General features: G+C 31.5%; 1 protein-coding gene across 1 annotated transcript; it reads right to left on the bottom strand.

The window, feature by feature from the left end:
- Positions 1-1,245: 1,245 nt before the first annotated feature.
- Positions 1,246-13,103, bottom strand: LOC107437987 (toxin CSTX-20-like). The gene is made up of 4 exons (XM_016050143.2): positions 12,957-13,103; positions 9,936-10,044; positions 7,511-7,623; positions 1,246-1,368 (listed from the first exon to the last, which is right to left on the bottom strand). The coding sequence occupies exons 1-4, from the start codon at positions 12,999-13,001 to the stop codon at positions 1,324-1,326; spliced, it is 312 nt and encodes a 103-aa protein (XP_015905629.1). The 5' UTR covers positions 13,002-13,103; the 3' UTR covers positions 1,246-1,323.
- Positions 13,104-13,353: the final 250 nt, after the last annotated feature.

A 13,353-nucleotide genomic window follows, 5' to 3' on the forward strand; every position in this document is an offset into this window, starting at 1 on the left:
TTTGTGAAAGTCATTAATTTCTAATAACAACAAGTAGTTTGAACGATTATGCTATAAAATTGCGTTATACTCAAGTATTACGTAGTATTTGTATGAAAGACTCTCTTTTTTGTGCAAGTTCATAAAAATATTCTGATATCACTATCTAACAAATGAGATAAGAACTAACTGTTTAAAAAACTTTTACATTTAATTTACTTTATGTTTTAGAAAATGGTGGGAACAAATATGATTAAAAATATTATGAAATAACTCTAACTAACTATGTATGGATTTTTTTGATTACAACATATAATCAATAAATAAATTTTTAAAAATAATCACACTGAAAAAAAAGCTGTTTTAAGAAATTCCGAATTTAATATACTTCTTGTTTTGTAAAAAAAAAAAAATTTTGTAAATAATAAATATTTTTTTAAAGGTTACACTAAAATTCTGTACTAAAAGGTACTTTCTTAATTTATTTCATGTTTATCGAAATGGAGCGTACAAAAATGCTTAAAAATACATTGAAATTACTCTAGAACAGGGGTGGCGAACCTTTATACACCAACGTGCCATTTTTTCTAAAAAAAATTTTGATGAGGTCATAGACGTGCCGTCAAATAATTTTGACTTCGTGATTATTGGGAAAATAATAATTCTTAATACTATCAACTCAAAACTCTTTATTTACATTGAAAAAAAAAAACATTCTGCAATGTCTCAGTTATACGCGTAATTCAATTTAAAGTAGCATCAGTGTGACTTCTGTTGTTGCAGATTAGATGACAAATAACCTATATTAGGTTGTAAGATTAAGCAGGACTGTTAATTTTTTTGCTAGTTATTTAATGTCAGCTTGTTTTTTATGGTTATTAATTGTTTTTTTTTAGCATTAATTGTTAATTTTTTATTAATAATTGCTTATTATTTTTTGTGTTTTTTGTGAGTTTTAATTTAATTGTTACATACGCTTCATGGTGTAATACCATTTGTGTAATAACAAATGTGATCGGTGGCGTGCCCGAAATATTGTGTCGGGTGCCATAAATGGCACGCGTGCCATTGGTTCGCCATCTCTGCTCTAGAATATGACGAAATGACAGATAAACGCATTATGACTATCAACCCCTATAGAAAGAAATATTATGTCAAGTACGATGGGTTAGAGTTGACGCTCGGGCTCGAACCTCTGACTCTAAAGATTGTGGAGTAATTTCTAGTGATGAACACGTGCACTTTTAGAAAAAATTTAACTCTCCCAACAATAACATCAAATTTATTTTTCATTCTTCATAAATGACAACTTTTTACACTGAGTTATTTTCTGTCTAATCCTCTCTAAATGGTTGGCATGATACACTTAGCATCTCTCACCACAGTAACCTGAAAAAGAGAAATATTCGTATAAACGCAATGATATATTATCATTATGAATTTAATAAGTTTGACTCGAGAGCACAAACGACCAAAAAATCGAAATTCTTAGCAAGGATGTACAGTACGCAAAAATAGAACGTACCACCCTGACTAACTTTTGCTCTAACGCTCAGATCTTCACGTTCTAGCCATCAATCTAAATGGTTTGTAAGGGTGATCTCAAATATGGTAATTAATTAATGCAAACAATATTTTAAGTTTTGAACTAAGACAGAAAAATGCATTTTCTCAAAATAAAAATTTTTTTTATGGATACGGATTTTTCACCCTCAAAATATAAAAAGTAGCCGCAATTTGGGAAATTTGGTCTCAATAGTTTGATCTGGAGAGCGATCGAAAGTTTGGACCCCTTATTGTTATCGATCCGTAACAATCGATCAAATAGTTCCTGAGAAGTCGTATATTAAAAACACGACTTTTTTACTGCGCTTATTAATTAGCAGATTGGAGTTCACCCCATCGAACCATTACATAGAGTCAGAACCATCAGTCCTGGAAAGTGACGAACAAATCGTTAGATCAAAAGTTATTCAAGAAGGTCCGTTTTTTCCCCGCCTACTGTACCGTGCTCAAAACCTTTGCCGGGCTCGGGCAAACATTGAAACTTGTACCTCGTCGGTTTCGGATATCAACAGTAGCTATACAAAACCAAATAAAAGTCGTAGAAATATCTACCGAACAAATATTTTACAATTAACTCTAAGCAAAATTAATTTACGTTTTTATAAATGTCGTTGAACAGTCGACCCAATTTTATGGGTTTACGTCTACTAATGTTCAACACCGTAACCTTGCAATTTTGTACCCAATGCTGAAGACAAGGGAACTCCTGGATCGAGTATTGGGAGAAATTTGCCTTCGTAGAAGACTTTTTTTTATAGGACAAACCCACATTTGCGCTACATGGAGAGGAAGACCACGAGAACCTTCGACGATTAGCCTGACGGCAAGAGGACTTTAACCCATGATCCGTCTACCATTGAGGATATTTCACGTCAGAACTGTGGTTGGTGCAAGCCGGATGCGGAATTCATATCGACTGAGATTTGAACCCGGTTTGCCGCATTGGAAGGCGAACGCTCTATCCCCTGAGCCATCGCGGCTCTCTAAATCGTATTGAAAAATATATGTATAGTTTGTCTACAGTAAGAACTCCCCCTTACACAAAGTCTGTTTCTATGGGAACAAGAATAGCGAGGGTAGCTTCTCTTCACTCAAGGACAAACATAAGAGACCAGAGAAGAAGATTAGCCTTTTCTCGTCGACCCCACACCCCTACTTGAAATAGTTTTACCTCGTTACCATGGTGACCACCACGGGTTCAGACAAATGGCTAGAGGAGTTCATTAGACAAACTATGGAAGAAATTCGTTAAAATCTAATCTGGCATAATGTGATAGATGAAAGATTTAGTTACAGAAACAGCTCTTAATGATGGACTTAATATTTATTTGATTTGGTAACTTGGACGATGATGAAATCGGCACAAATAAAGCACGTCAAAAGTAATGATTAAAATACCTGATACAAAAATCGTTATAATACCAGATTAAAAATATCAAGATTTTCGAAATCTCTTGATAAAGCGTAGCAATAACTGTTGGAAAAAACGATGAGAAAAACTCTTAATAGATTTGCAATGCCTCTTAGATTTGTGTGCCTTTTATTTGAGGCACAAATAAAGGGCACATTTAAATGCGAGATTCGAGTGCCGTATTTATACACATTAAAAATATCGGGATTTACAAAATCATGTGGAAATGCTTTACAATAAGTGATGAAAAAACAATAGAAAAAAATACTTAGAGAAAAGTTACGATACTTATAAAAACGAGTCAAAGTCAAACTAAAGTATAAGTCAAACTAAATATAATAAGTAAGTTAAACTTAGATATTAGTACTTTAAGAAACGATACAGAAATAATACCTAGAGAAAGAGAGTGCTTAGAGAAAGAATGTACTTAAAAAACAGTACAATAATCAACATATTGGAACAAATAAAGCAAGGCAAAAGTGATTACCATTTGCGCAATTCGAAACTCGCGAGTGGTTATAATGTATGCATTAAAAAAAAACGGGATTTTTAAAAAAACACGTGAAAATCCGATAATAACCTCCTAAAACACGATTGAAAAGTTTTAACAGGATTTAACTATTAACAGGACACAAATAAAGAGCTTGATTAATAAAACTCGAAATTTCGCATCATAATTTTCTCGAAATTAAAATATTGAGATTTTTAAGACTTCGTTGCGATAACCACCGGGAAAGAAAAAAAAACGATCGAAAAACAGGTTTGATTTAGATTTGGCTCGTTAAAAAATGCGCAATTCAAAATTTTCGACGTTTTTTATTTTCTCAAAAAAAAAAAATTAATATTTTTTTTATTATGTTCAGGCAACCGTTTGCAGCAAATTGTACACTTCTGTAATAGTGTACTATTTCTGAATCGTACGCTCCCCACGTACCGTGGGTATTGCGGTAGGTGTTATTTATGCCACTTAATGTAACTTATGAGCAATGGGAACTAGATGAATACAAGCTTTTAAATTTTTCAATAGTCGGATGGGAGCAGTAGCGGCTCAGGGAATAGACCGCTTGTCTTCCAATGAGGTGAACCAGATTCGTACCCCAGCGATGGCTGATCAATGCGAATTCCGCATCCGGTTCGCACCGATCACAATGTCGTCAGGCTAGCCGTGGGATGTTCTCGTGGTTAGCCGTCAGGCTAACCACGGAGGTTCTCGTAGTTTTCCTCTCCATGTAACGGAAATGAGGGTTAGTTCCATCAAAAAGTCCTCCATAAAGGCAAATTTCTCCCACTATTTGATCTTGGAGTTCCCTTGTCTTCTGGATAGGGTTCAAAATTACAAGGTGACGGAGTAGAACAATAGTGATCTTAAACCCAAAAGTGCATGGGTCGTTCAACGAAGGTAATAAAAATAAAATAGTAGGATGGAATTTCAATATTATTAATAACGTTGAAAAGAACACAGGGGATTAGCTCATATGTTAATTCCGGATCTTAGAAATAAAGTACGTCTTGATGAACGTTTAAGGCAAACTCATCTTCGCAAGTAACTTTTTCAGTAAAACTGACTCATATTTGTGTTACGTTGAAAAGAAAACCACGAAATACCCCACATTTATCCCGATAGTAAAAAATTTAACTTACTAAGTCAAAGAGTAAAAAAACATGCTTTTTGAAGAAAATTTAATTTAAAGTTACCGTTTTCTCATAAGAAACTGAAACTTGAGCTTTTAAATATAGAATTACCTTTTAAAATACAATTTAAATTTTGTAAGAGCTATAAAAATAACCAGCCATGCATTGCTGTCGTTATTCTTTTTAGCTCCATTATAAATAGATCACATCATTATTTGCCTTAATACATCACAGTTACATTTATCAACTCTACTGAAAAAATAACATGTTATTGTTGTTTCATGTTCAAATACCGCTTTGGGTACGGGTTTAATATACCTTTTTGGTCTATTTGACCTTTTTGTGTTGTTATAGTGACATTAACTTACCTATATAGTGCCCACGATTGAGTGAATTTTAGAAAAGTTAGATACTTAAGGCACTACGAGTTGCTTTTTCTTTTGGTACTTGGACTTGCAACTCAAGAAGAAATGAAATGATTACGCCTAACCATGTGATTTAAATCGGATTTAATTGTTTACCTGTAAGCGATGTCACTTGTGTGTGTCGAACCTGATTGGCTTGTGAATCGACAAATGCCACGACTTACCTGCGATGTCGTTATTTTCAGGTATCCAATTGCTGAGTAAGTAATTCATCAAAGTACTCATTCTAATCAATAAGAAACTGCTGTGTGTGCCGGGATAGCCTGGTCGGTAGGGCGCTGGGCCCATGTCCGAGAGTTTGTGGGTTCGAACCCCGCCGGCCGAAGACTCCCCGTGTAGTAAAGTGACTGATGCACGTTAAATCTGTCGAGTCGCAAAAGTCCTCCATGTTCCCATAACAAATCAACACCTCTGGGGGTACTGGATTGGAGATCGATAGTTCTCTGATTCAGGTCAAAATTACGATCTGTGGATGAATGGGTCCGCCCTATAAACGGGTGTGACGTATGGTGTGGCAGAAGTCGAATTCTTGGCCATAGATGGCGCCACTGGAAAACAATAACTCTCGCACCCCCTCTGCCTAAATAGGCATACGTCAACAACAATAGAACGGAGAAATATTTATTTAATTTTGACGAAATATGTTTCCACGAAAAAGTGACGATAGTTATATTCTTTACAATAAAAATGGCAATAGTTACTTTTTGTTCCATACTGAAATTGTATACTTCCAAAATTCTTATTTATATTAGACTATTACTTATGATTATTTTCCTGTCTGTCATAAACATATTGAAGGGATTTAATTATCGACTATGTCAACCTTCATCTATCAATACGTACCTCTCTAGATAGAATCAAGTTAACATGTCTTATATACTAGTGAATTGGTATTTAATATTTAAAGTGGTAGTTAACGCCACAATATAAATGTGTTATTCTTTCTTATACTTACTCCATCCTCTGTCGTTTCTTTGCCAAGACATTCATACATTTTGACGCATGGGCAAGAAAAATAAAACAAGTCAGTTTCCTCTTTATAAATTGATGCAGTTGGACATCGACTACCTAAATGTACGAAAGAAAACATTTCAATAACGATATTACAGTGATTAATTCTAGAGGAGTTCAGAATGTAGAAATTATAATTAATCAACAGATCAAAATTAAGCCATTGTGTAAAGATGAATTAAAGTAAGGAGTTTTCAACCTGTGACCCGTCGAGATTTTTCTGAAAATAATTAGAAGTCATACACGAAATTTATTAATGTGTAACAATGAGCGTTTCAGACGTCTTATTTTAACGGGGATGAAATTAAACAATTATCATAGTGGCCCATCTAGACGATTTTAAAAATGGTTGAAATTCGCAAATGACATTTTTAAATACAAATAATAACAATAAATGTGTAATAGTGGGCGCTTCAAACGGAGACGAAATTAATCATAATTCCCCGTCGAGACGTTGTTAGAAAAGGTTGAAAGTCACATAGGACGTTTATAAATCTATACATAATAATAAAAGCGGCTGTGTGTCTGTCTGTAATCACAATATATCGCCCCAGAAGCCTCGCCCAGGCACGAAACTTGACACAAAATTGTGTTTTGACATAATGAAGAAGTATTTTTTTTCTTTTTCAAAAATTTGGATTAGTTTTTTAGTTATCAGTCATTTTGTAAGAAAATCTATGCTTTTTCGTCTTCAAATAAGAGCCATATTAAAAAAACTATTAAAAAATGCATATCTCTTATAAATGTATGCTAATGCGAGCCTTACAATTGAAATATTAAATTTCGACAACTTAAACCAATAATATACGAAGNCATGTCCGAGAGTTCGTGGGTTCGAACCCCGCCGGCCGAAGACTCCCCGTGTAGTAAAGTGACTGATGCACGTTAAATCTGTCGAGTCGCAAAAGTCCTCCATGTTCCCATAACAAATCAATACCTCTGGGGGTACTGGATTGGAGATCGATCGTTCTCTGATTCAGGTCAAAATAACGATCTGTGGATGGATGTATGAATGGTTCCGCCCTATAAACGGGTGTGACGTATGGTGTGGCAGAAGTCGAATTCTTGGCCTTAGATGGCGCGACTGGAAAACAATAACTCTCGCATCCCCTTTGCCTAAATAGGCATACGTCAACAACAATAGAACGGATAAATATTTATTTAATTTTGACGAAATATATTTCCACGAAAAAGTGACGATAGTTATATTCTTTACAATAATGGCAATAGTTACTTTTTGTTCCATACTAAAATTGTATACTTCCTAAATTCTTATTTATATTAGTTTTTTACTTATGATAATTTTCCTGTCTGTCATAACCATTTTGAAGGGATTTAATTATCGACTATGTCAACCTTCGTCTATCAAAGCATTCCTCTAGGTAGTAACAAGTTAACATGTGTTATATACTAGTGAATTAGTATTTAATATTTATAGTGGTAGTTAACGCCACAATATAAATGTGCTATTCTTTCTTATACTTACTCCATCCTCTGTCGTTCCTTTGCCAAGACATTCATACATTTTGACGCATGGGCAAGAAAAATAAAACAAGTCAGTTTCCTCTTTATAAATTGATGCAGTTGGACATCGACTACCTAAATAATGTACGAAAGAAAACATTTCAAGAACGATATTATAGTAATTCATTCTAGAAGAGTTCAGAATGTGGAAAGTATAATTAATCAATAGATCAAAATTAAGCCATTGTGTAAAAATGAAATAAAGTAAGGAGTTTTCAACCTGTGACACGTCGAGATTTTTCTGAAAATAATTAAAAGTCATATACGAAATTTGTAATTAATAAATGTGTAACAACGAGCGTTTCATACGTCTTATTTTAACGGGGATGAAATTAAACAATTATCATAGTAACCCATCTAGACAATTTTAAAAATGGTTGAAATTCACAAATGACATTTTTAAATAATAATAATAATAAATGTGAAAACAATGGGCGTTTCAGACGTCTTATTATAACGGGGATGAAATTAAACAATTATCATAGTGGCCTATCTAGACGATTTTAAAAATGGTTGAAATTCACAAATGATATTTTTAAATAATACTAACAATAAATGTGTAACAATGGGCTTCAGACATCTTATTTTAACGGGGATGAAATTAAACAATTATCATAGTGACCCATCTAGCCGATTTTAAAAATGGTTGAAATTCACAAATGACATTTTTAAATAATAATAACAATAAATGTGTAACAATGGGCTTCAGACATCTTATTTTAAAGGGGGCGAAATTAAACAATTATCACAATTGCCCGTCGTGACCTTTCTAAAAACCGTTAAAAGTCACTTATGACATTTTTAAATAATAATAATAAATGTGTAACAATGGGCGCTTCAGACATCTTATTTTAACGTGGGAAGAAATTAAACAGTTATCATAGTTGCCCGTCGAGACGTTTTTAAAAATGGTTGAAAGTCACATGAGACATTTTTAAATAATGATAATAAATGTGTAACAATGAGCATTTAAGACGTCTTATTTTGACTGGGACGAAATTAAACAATAATCATAACTGTGCGTCGAGACGTTTTTAAAAATGGCTCATGGCCACATACAACATTTTTAAGAAATAATAAAAAATTAAAAAAATATGTAACGATGGGCGTCTAATTTTAGCGGGGTTGGAATTAAAAAATTGTCAAATTTCTGGCATAAACAAAAAAAAATTGAAAAAATTTCTTTTTGTTCTTAAATATCGGTAAAATGATTAATTATTTAAAAAAAAACTTAACTTGTTTCTAATTTGGCTAAATTCAAATCGATAATAATTCGTGTTTTTTTATTCATCAGAAATATTAGGGAGAGCTTTGTGATAGACATCTAAATAAAATGTCGTATATAGGAGTTTGATATTGTAGGAACGCCGAATATAGCTGTGTAATTTAAGTCTCTAAGTCAGGAATATTTTTCCAATGTGATCAATTTAATTAATGAATTTTTCATTACATCTCTAAATTTCAGAGGCTGTGTAGTAAAAGAAAAACGGTACGCACATATTACATTGGAGTCCAAAAGTGTCTTTTTCGTTTCTGCAAAAAGCTAAAACACTTACTGCAATCAATCTTTCCTTTACATTGGAAAATTCCAAAACTAGTACGAAATTTAAAAAAGTAGACTCGCATATTTTCAAACAAAGAAGTAAAAAAGTGAAGAAAAAAATCTAAAATCTACTATCAATAGTTTTCCAAGCTGCAAAAAGAGGTATATGCATAAAAATATTACCTGCTTGTACCAAATGGAATTTTTTTTTCATTTTAGCTTTCAAGAAACCTAGTGTTTTGAATTTTGACCCAAATATAATTATTTCGATTGTTAATTTAAGTATTATGATTAAAAATATATGGTTTTTATGAAACAAATCCCTATAACAAAACACTTTTATACCCTTAAAAAATGGAACCGTCTATTTAAGAGGCTGTTACGCACAAATAGAATAATAACTACTTTAAGAGTCACGAAAACAAAAAACCTCTAACTTTGACACCAGATATACGAGTTTAAATCAAAAACTTATGTCCGTATCATGAATATTTCATGTCAGAATGGTTCTTAAACATTTTTCTAAACGTATATACTTTTTCATTCAATAGTTTTTGTGAATTGTGAGTGGAAAGCGCGGTTAAGTATTTCTGAAACAGCAGAGGCCACGATGAAATAATTTTTAAAGAGAATCATGGATGCTTAATGTTAAAGTAGACTAGATTTAATTTAAATGCATTTTATGTGAGAAGAATTTTTTTTTCGCTTCACGAAAAATTGCTAACAAAAAAAATCAATTATTTAGAAGAGCATTTAAAAGCGTTATTATATTTTGCTTTCGAATTTCAATCTGTTTGAATGACTCGTCGTTCATAAAAATTAAAAAGAAAAAAAAAATGCTTACCTGCAGCGTATCTTGGAGTGCACCAAGGACGTTTAAAAAATAGGTTGTCTAAACAGCATTCATCTTCTTCACAATCAGATTGTTTGGTACAAGATGTGTACGCAAGAGCCTGAAAAAAAAAAACAATAGTTTTTCCTTGATTTCAATGTGTTCTGTATGTACCTCATTTAATCTTAGAGCAGTAATAGCAAAGATTATAGAGGGGTAATAACAGGCGACAACTCCTCTGAGCTTTTAACATTGTTTTTCGAAGTTCTTTCACTAAGTAAAATAAACAAAGCCACAGTTTAAGTGCCTTGCACTTAAAGCAAAGCTATAATTTTATACTATATATAAAATTATCTGTGAAGTATTATCTGGGCTTTTAGAACAGACAAATGACTAAAATATTTTAAAAGTAGTTAAACTTTTAAGTGCCTTGCACTTAAAGCAAAGCTATAATTTTATACTATATATAAAATTATCTGTGAAGTATTATCTGGGCTTTTAGAACGGACAAATGACTAAAATATTTTAAAAGTAGTTAAACTTTTTTGAAAATCGCTAGTTTTGAGACATTATTTTACTTAGATAAAAATTAGCAAAAACAATGTCTTAATTCGATTTTTTTGCACATTTTTATGTGCCCAGATAATGCAGCATTAGAGTAAGTTTTAAAATATTAGACCGTAAACGCTTTTAATTTTTCTTATAACTGTGGCTTTTATTGATATTGACGTTTTGCGCCAATTTTACAGAGGCATAATTTATAGAGGAATAATCATAGAGGCTAAACTTGACCTAACAGACATAAGTAACTGTTGCAAACATGCGACATCAGTTTTCTTTTCTTTTTTCTTTTTAAAAATGAAAATTTAATAATAATAAAACAGAATTAGCGCTTTAAAAAAATATTTTTTTAAATTTTAAAGAATTTCTTTGCATTCATCATAGACATATTTAAGAGAAAAATTATAAAAAATTAATAAAAAGAAAAAAATAAATCATTGATCAACCTTTCTTTTTGGCGTTTTGCATTTAACTTACGTAACAGAAATACAGTAATAACTTTGCTAAACTACATTATAACTTATGTTATAACTTGCACTATAATAACTTAAGATGGAGGTACCCAGTTCTTTTCGGTAAGGGACCCCTAGAGGATTGATCTTCTTTTTGCGGAATTCTTGCATTATAAAAAAAAAAAAAGTTCAATAGCAGCTGTGTTATTATGCTAACTTTAAAATAAAGATAAAGCTATTTTTTTTTAAAAAAAATTTAATGTGAAGAACGAAGTATTTAACATTATGAATTTGTTCTTGGTGTATGCATATGTTGAAAATTAATAAATTAAGCTAAATTGTGGTTTCAAAAAGGAACTGTTATAAACGCTGAGAATAGTTATCAGAGAAACGTAATTCTTTATTCTTGAAATTAGTTATTTTGAAAATTAATTGCTTGCTGAATAATATTTTTTTTTAAATGCAAATTGAATTATCTTTAGACAAACGAGTTTTATACTTATGATCAAACCTCTTTCACTTAAATAGTTTCAAAGATACGATGAAATACGCAAAAAATAAAATTAACACGAACACTTTGTTAACCGTCAATTTTTCACGGAAACAATGTCATGCCACCGGCTATTATTTTGTAAGTCACTATAAAGTTAAGTAAAACATTCTAAATAATGATTTCATGCTCAAACGATGTTGGCCGATGGCGAGTTAACTCGACATTGAAAGCGCAACGACGAGTTAACTCGTCATCACTCGACATATTTTGGACAGGAAGAGACGAGTTACCAGCGTTATGAAGACGCTATACCGCAGACATATTCCTTCATGGCAAATTCTTTTCCATCTCCACCAATAGTTTAAAGTTCAGAGAAAAATGATTTTAGGTATTCATAGAATAAACCATGAATTTTTATACGCTGAAAGCTTTTTGTTTTTAAACTTTTAAAAATAAAAAAAATTAAAAAAACGAGTTTAGGTAAACCTAAAATAAACCGTGGAGTTTTAAACGCTGAAAACTTTCTTTTTTTTTTTTTCAAATTATGTAGACAAACGAGTTTAGATAAACTTAGAATAAACCATGGAGTTTTAAATACTGAAAACCTTTTTATTCTAATTATATAGAAAGACGAGTTTCGATAATCCTAGAATAAACCATGGAGTCCTAAACGCTGTAAACTTTTTTTTATTTTTTTTTATCTCAAATTATCAAAATGCAAACATATTATGGCAGGATTACGCATTGGAGAAGTAATTCTGGATTGATTTGATCATATTCTGATATTTAATTTTTTTTCTCCAGTGTTTCAAATTTTATGGCTTAAACTTTAAATTTTGAAACAGAATTTATCATGAAAGGTTTCTCCCTCGATATTGCTTCCACTTTTTACCCCTCTTCTGTTTAAATTAGTGGGACTAATAGTTTTCCAGACTACAGCTACCAGCAAGGTTTCGAATCCGTGGAAAAAAAGTTTGTTTATATAAATGGAGTAAGTTTTGCCCCCGATTTGGTAACTTAAAATATCGTCTGCACTAATTAATAAGCATATTTAAGGCTAGGCTCTGGAGTCATTAAGATTTAGTCATGGCATGTTAAAATCCAATTATTAGATCAAAAGTTATTCCGAGTGCTGATTCTTTATCTTGCGCACTGCACACATAATGTTTTAAAACAACTTTACTATAAATATTGATTATACTTAATAGAGCTGATTATACTTAATAGAGCTTTTAATGTTTTCCAGGAATATTCTAAGATCCACATTTTTAAACTATAATCATATGAAATTTTTGGAAACTGATCAAGACCAGTAAGTATAATAATTGCATCCGAATTTAATGATTTTTAGAAATTTCCAAGTCATTACATAAACAGTTTTTAATAAATTTTAACGTGTTTCTCAAATGATTTCTATAAAAGCAAAAACTAACTATTTAATACGAAAAATAATTAAGCACTTATAATACTAGTGAATATAAACTAACTATACGAATATTATTTAAAAAATCATTATGCATTTCTTACCGTTGCAACGCAACCAATAAAAATCAATGTCCCGTAAACTCGCATAGTTCTAAGTTCAACTTCGACAACTACAACTGATTTAAGTATTTAAAGCTCTTAGTCTTTATTCACTAGACGATGGGAAATCTATCATACGTTCTGATGGATTTTAACAGCTGAACTGAAAGATAAGATATGCATATGAAAAACGCTTTAAGAGTTTATGTAAATTACTTGAAAATTTATACTTTTTTTTAAAAAAAGAAGTCGCAATATGAGGTATATATTTATTACCTAGATCAGAATTCACACTTGAGTAAAGATGATACTGTTTGTTTAATAAGGAATTTATTTTTAAAGTATAAAAAATATTAATAAAATTTTGTAAATATTTGTTATGATAAATGTTCTTTTTAAG

The sequence above is a fragment of the Parasteatoda tepidariorum genome, chromosome 10 (assembly GCF_043381705.1).
Source record: "Parasteatoda tepidariorum isolate YZ-2023 chromosome 10, CAS_Ptep_4.0, whole genome shotgun sequence".
NCBI classification, from domain to species: domain Eukaryota; kingdom Metazoa; phylum Arthropoda; class Arachnida; order Araneae; family Theridiidae; genus Parasteatoda; species Parasteatoda tepidariorum.